General features: G+C 37.2%; 1 protein-coding gene across 1 annotated transcript; it reads right to left on the bottom strand.

Moving 5' to 3' along the window:
- Positions 1-3,300: 3,300 nt before the first annotated feature.
- On the bottom strand, positions 3,301-4,650 carry LOC121253942 (phytolongin Phyl2.2-like). Its single transcript, XM_041153869.1, has one exon. It carries the CDS (start codon positions 4,346-4,348, stop codon positions 3,578-3,580), a length of 771 nt encoding a protein of 256 aa, XP_041009803.1. The 5' UTR covers positions 4,349-4,650; the 3' UTR covers positions 3,301-3,577.
- Positions 4,651-4,855: the final 205 nt, after the last annotated feature.

Genomic DNA, 4,855 nt, shown 5'->3' with positions numbered 1-4,855 from the left:
GCTACCCACCCTCTTCCTTCGATTCATATCCTCCTTCGACAACCCAATATTCACAGTAGGATCAGACTTCATTGATTGTAGTAGACTGGACAGCCCTAAGCCAAACTCCATATGGCTTGGAAGAGTCTGACTTATTTGGATCCAAAAGCACAGCAGGAATACAACCAGAAGAGCCATGGAGAATTACACCACAGGAAAAACAGAATTTTGGTAACCTCTCATATTTATAGGTTACCCATGTAGTAATTCTACCAATATTGACCATAAGGCCATGAAGTAATGGCTTACACAGATCAAGCAACACCCGAACTCTCAAATACTTACCCCCATCCAACGCCATTTTGATCAACATCAACCAATGGAAATGAACCAATGGCAGAACCTAGTCTCTCTCTACTAGTTTATTCAGACCACCCAAAGGGAGATCATGAAATTGGACCCAGAAATACTCCTTATCAAACTGCATGTCCTCAATAGAAATGTACCCATCAAAATCCTGAAGGATCACCAGATGTCTATCAAACATCCACGGACAACCTCGATTTATTTTTAATAAATCAGCCACTGACTGAAACTCCATTATAAACTTTTTTTTTTTTTTTATAGGAAAAAACTCCATTATAAACTTATTTGCACCAATGTCAGAAAAACTTATGGACCCAGCCAGCCACCTTCCAAATCTTTTGCATGGTTGTACGAAATACTTCAAAAGGAAATGACTTCTCAGAGATTACTTTACCAATTAAGCAAAACTTTCCCCGCTTCAGAGTATCCTCGACATCACCCACATCTATCACAACATTCTGTCTTTCCTTCTCTGTTAAAGTTAAATTTTCACACAGCAACGATAAATCATTTGCCATCATATCAGATACACCAAACCTCCACTAGCTTCCACCAAGGAGACAACTTGCCCGTGGCAAACTCTTCCCCTCACCTTTGTCACCCAAGAGAGAGACTTTTGTATACATTTTTCATTTTAAAAAGGAATTTAGTTTTCTCTATTTTGAATGGCATGTGACATTCTTATTATTCTCTTTTCTTTGTTATTTCTTTCATAAATAAGTTTATAAAAATTTATTGAGAATGATTGTTCTTTTTTACTTTCTTACATAACTTTTCGTCCATCTTTCGCCCATCTATCTCCGAATACAGGGATTGATCTTGAATGGTGCAGTTATCATACCTCTTAGGAGGCACTACCCCCAGACCTGCCTGACTTCCTCAACCTATCGGTCGAGTCACCTTCCATTTAGTAAGGTGAAACAAACAATACTCAACGTCCACAAAGAAGAGATATATAAAGCAATTAGACGTTATAAAATTTCAAATAAAAACTTTATTTATTTTTTTGTTGTCAATTTCAATTATGAGAACTTCTACGTCCACAACGAAGAGACTGATAAAAAAAACTACCTCACAAAGTGATGCAACATGATATAATACATCATATTTGCTTTAAAATAAAGAAAATTTTATAGTCTAAAATACTACATCATGCCACGTCACTTTGTGAGGTGGTTTTTTGTGAATCTCATTGTGGGCTAACTATTTTCCTTCAAGTATTTATAATCAATAAGTGCTAATGTAAAAAGTAGATATTTTTTTCCATATATTCTAACAACTTAAAGCATATTATAATTATGTTTTTAAATATATTTATTGGAAAATGTATATAAGAGTATGAATATTGAGAAATATAGGTTAACCCGACACGAACTCGGTTGACTCGACACAAACCCAGAATTATACTCAAATGACTCCTTTGTTATTCGAGTTGGGTTAGGGTTACCTGAATAATCTGACATGAATTCAAATGAGACAACACAAATTGCCACCCCTTGTAAGCAGTTTTTCAAAACTAAATTCTATTTACAATCAACCACGTGAGTGAGAAGAAAGATTAGCCAGTTTATAAATTCAGAACAACACATTAACAAATTGTGAATACAAAACTTTTATAAGTAATTTTGTATTTCGGAAGAGTAATATCACATGCAGTCGTAGAGTGCACAAGTGTCGTGCAGTCGTTTTGAAATAGAGTAGATGTCCACTATTAAAAAATTATTATTTTTTCATGTAAGTCTCTTATTTATTCATTTTTTTCAAAATGATTGCATCGCATTTGCGCATTCACAACTGCAACTATAATTTCTCAATTCGGAAAGCTGACCAATATTTTTATAATAAATCTTCAATAATTTATATATGAGAATAGTTTCAAATTTACTATTATATTGAAGCGGAAAGACTATTTTAAAGTTTTGCATGATACCTCAATTTATATTGTTCTGTTCCTATCTTGTGACGCAATGGAAACAATCTATCTCATTCAAGAGCAATGGGATTTAACAGTCAGGAACGAAACAAACTAATTATAGAAGTAACAAAAGTATGCCCCACGTCCAAACATAAAAAAGCGCATTCCCTCACATCTGATAACCTTTCTACTTGCAAGGTTTAAGTCTCCTCTTCTATAATCCATATGAATATAAAATTATAGAGGAAGCAACAGTACTAGGCATGGTTCACCGTTCAAGCACTCCTGCAATTATGAGCTGTCCGATTACTGTTCCTCAATTGATATGAAGCCTCGAAAGCATTCTGGTCTAATTGGAAAATACAAATTTATTGGCACATGAAGCTGCCAGCTCAATGTTGACATTCCTAGACATAGGATCCGAACAGCTAACTACAGAAGATTGAAGTCAACCAAGATTGGCTAGGTTTGAATACGGTATAACCAAAACCTTAAATGCTTGGGTGGATCAAGATTTTGATGAAACAATTCTCGATTACTATAGATTCTTAGCTACAAGCCTACAGCCAAAGTATCGATATAAAAAGGGAAAAAAATCTTAGGATTGCACTCAGTGCTCTGGTCTTTGTTTATCAAATTCAGTACTTCAAGATGTTTGTCAAATCCAGTCCTAGACTCTAGAGAAAAATACAGAGGGTCACTTGGGGACAGTTGAAAAGAGTTTTAAAGCAAGACAATAAAGATTTCCGATTGAACCAAAAGACTGACAAAAAAGGGAAACGAAACGAGAAGCATAAGCCAGCTAAAGGGGGTGATTGGCTTTGTGTGACCACATAAATATCAAAAGAAACCACTCCTGCACAAGACAATGCAGCCTACAATCTTAAAGTTAGCTTGTCAGTCATAATAAATAAATCAAAAGGCATATTTCCATTGCCAGAAGCCAAGACATTGAATAAAATCCACCATAAACTAAAGCAATAGAAAGAGGAACCGGTATAGAGTCAATTCATGCACAAGTAATATGTAGCTATACACAATTTGATACATTACATGAGAGCAGTGCTATAATACAAATGAACCGTATAAAGAGAGCTGTATTACTTGTCTTGAGATTCATACAAATATTTCACAGAAAAAGCCAAGTAAATTACCAAAAGAAGAAATCAATAACACTTACTTATACGTCCTCATCATACACCAATCGCTCGTGAAAGTCAAGTCTCTGTCATAAAACCAGTCCCACCTCCTCCCAGAGCCCCCCCAAAAAAGAGAGAACATGCCAAAACACCCCCAACTCAACCATTCAATCCCAAATCAACCTGCAATGCAGTTAAACCCCCGGCAAACCCACAACCATATCACGAACAACACCGAGCACACAAACAAGTCCAGCAACAACACCACCCACACATGTTTCCTCCAAATTTGCTTTGCCTTTTGCCGATCATTTGCGAAACCCTTTTGCACCGGCAACGTAAAATCCTTGTACACGCCATTAACATCATGAAAAACATCCATCTTATCATCTAATGCACCACCTTTAGGAACTCCAGTACCCTCCCCACCCATCCTCTTCTTCTTTTTCAAAGCTTTACATGGCTTCGAGCCGAGAAGCGGTGTAATCACCATCTTCATCCCGTTGACCGAGTCCAAGCTCGGATTCCGACTTCCCTTGGACTCCGTCCTTGGAGAAACATTCACCAAGCTCAAATCCGACGCCTTTATTTCATAAAAAATGGGATCGCATTGCTTTTGAAGGCAAAGAAAGCTAAGATGGTTGATACCCTTTAAAGCGCCGCCTTCTATGACCTTCTCAAAAGCGCATTTTACGTGGTTTAGGAACCAAAGGCGCTCCGATTGCTCCAAATCCTCATTGAACACAGCGAAATACACAAAAGGGTCTTCGATAAGGAACGTGTAGGCTCGGCTCCTAATGTTATGAGAGAAAAAGGAGTGGTAAGGTGGGGTTTTCTCAATGCATTTTAGGGCTAAGTGTTCGAGATCGGGTTCTCTGGTGAATTGGGAGAGAATCGTGGTTTCTTTGGCAATGCAGGCGTAAAGGATGAGGTTTGGATCGGAAATCATTTGATGGGTCTTCACGGAAGAAACTCGACGCTTATGGCGTGGAATCGAATGGCAGAATGGGATATGGGAATGGAATTGGAAGGAATTCGGGGGAAATTGGCATTGGAAACTGAACTGCTTCTTCTTCTTATTGGGAATTCCCTCAATCGAAATCGGATTGATTTCAGAGAAACCGAACTTTCTCTCTGTCCGTCTCTCACTCACTGGATCAATTCTAGGGCTTGGGGTTAGGGATTGTTGGAAGGAGTTGGTTCCATTGGAATGGCTCCATAGAGAAGAAAGGGAAAAGAAACAGAATAAAGACAGCCCATGTGGAATATTCCCACCCACCACCCTTCTTTTTTTCTTAAATTACGGAAATACCCTTTTGCTGTATCAGTTAATTATAATTTTCAGATAAATACATGATTATCATCATCTTACTCATTATAAAATAAAAGAGCGTCGATAAATAAGTAAAGTATAATATATAGTTTTTAATAATTTAATGTCAGATTAGAAAATAAA

This window comes from Juglans microcarpa x Juglans regia, chromosome 3D, assembly GCF_004785595.1.
Source record: "Juglans microcarpa x Juglans regia isolate MS1-56 chromosome 3D, Jm3101_v1.0, whole genome shotgun sequence".
Classification (NCBI taxonomy): domain Eukaryota; kingdom Viridiplantae; phylum Streptophyta; class Magnoliopsida; order Fagales; family Juglandaceae; genus Juglans; species Juglans microcarpa x Juglans regia.
The sequence above is the reverse complement of the archived record's forward strand: the minus strand, read 5'-3'. Positions and strand labels throughout refer to the sequence as shown.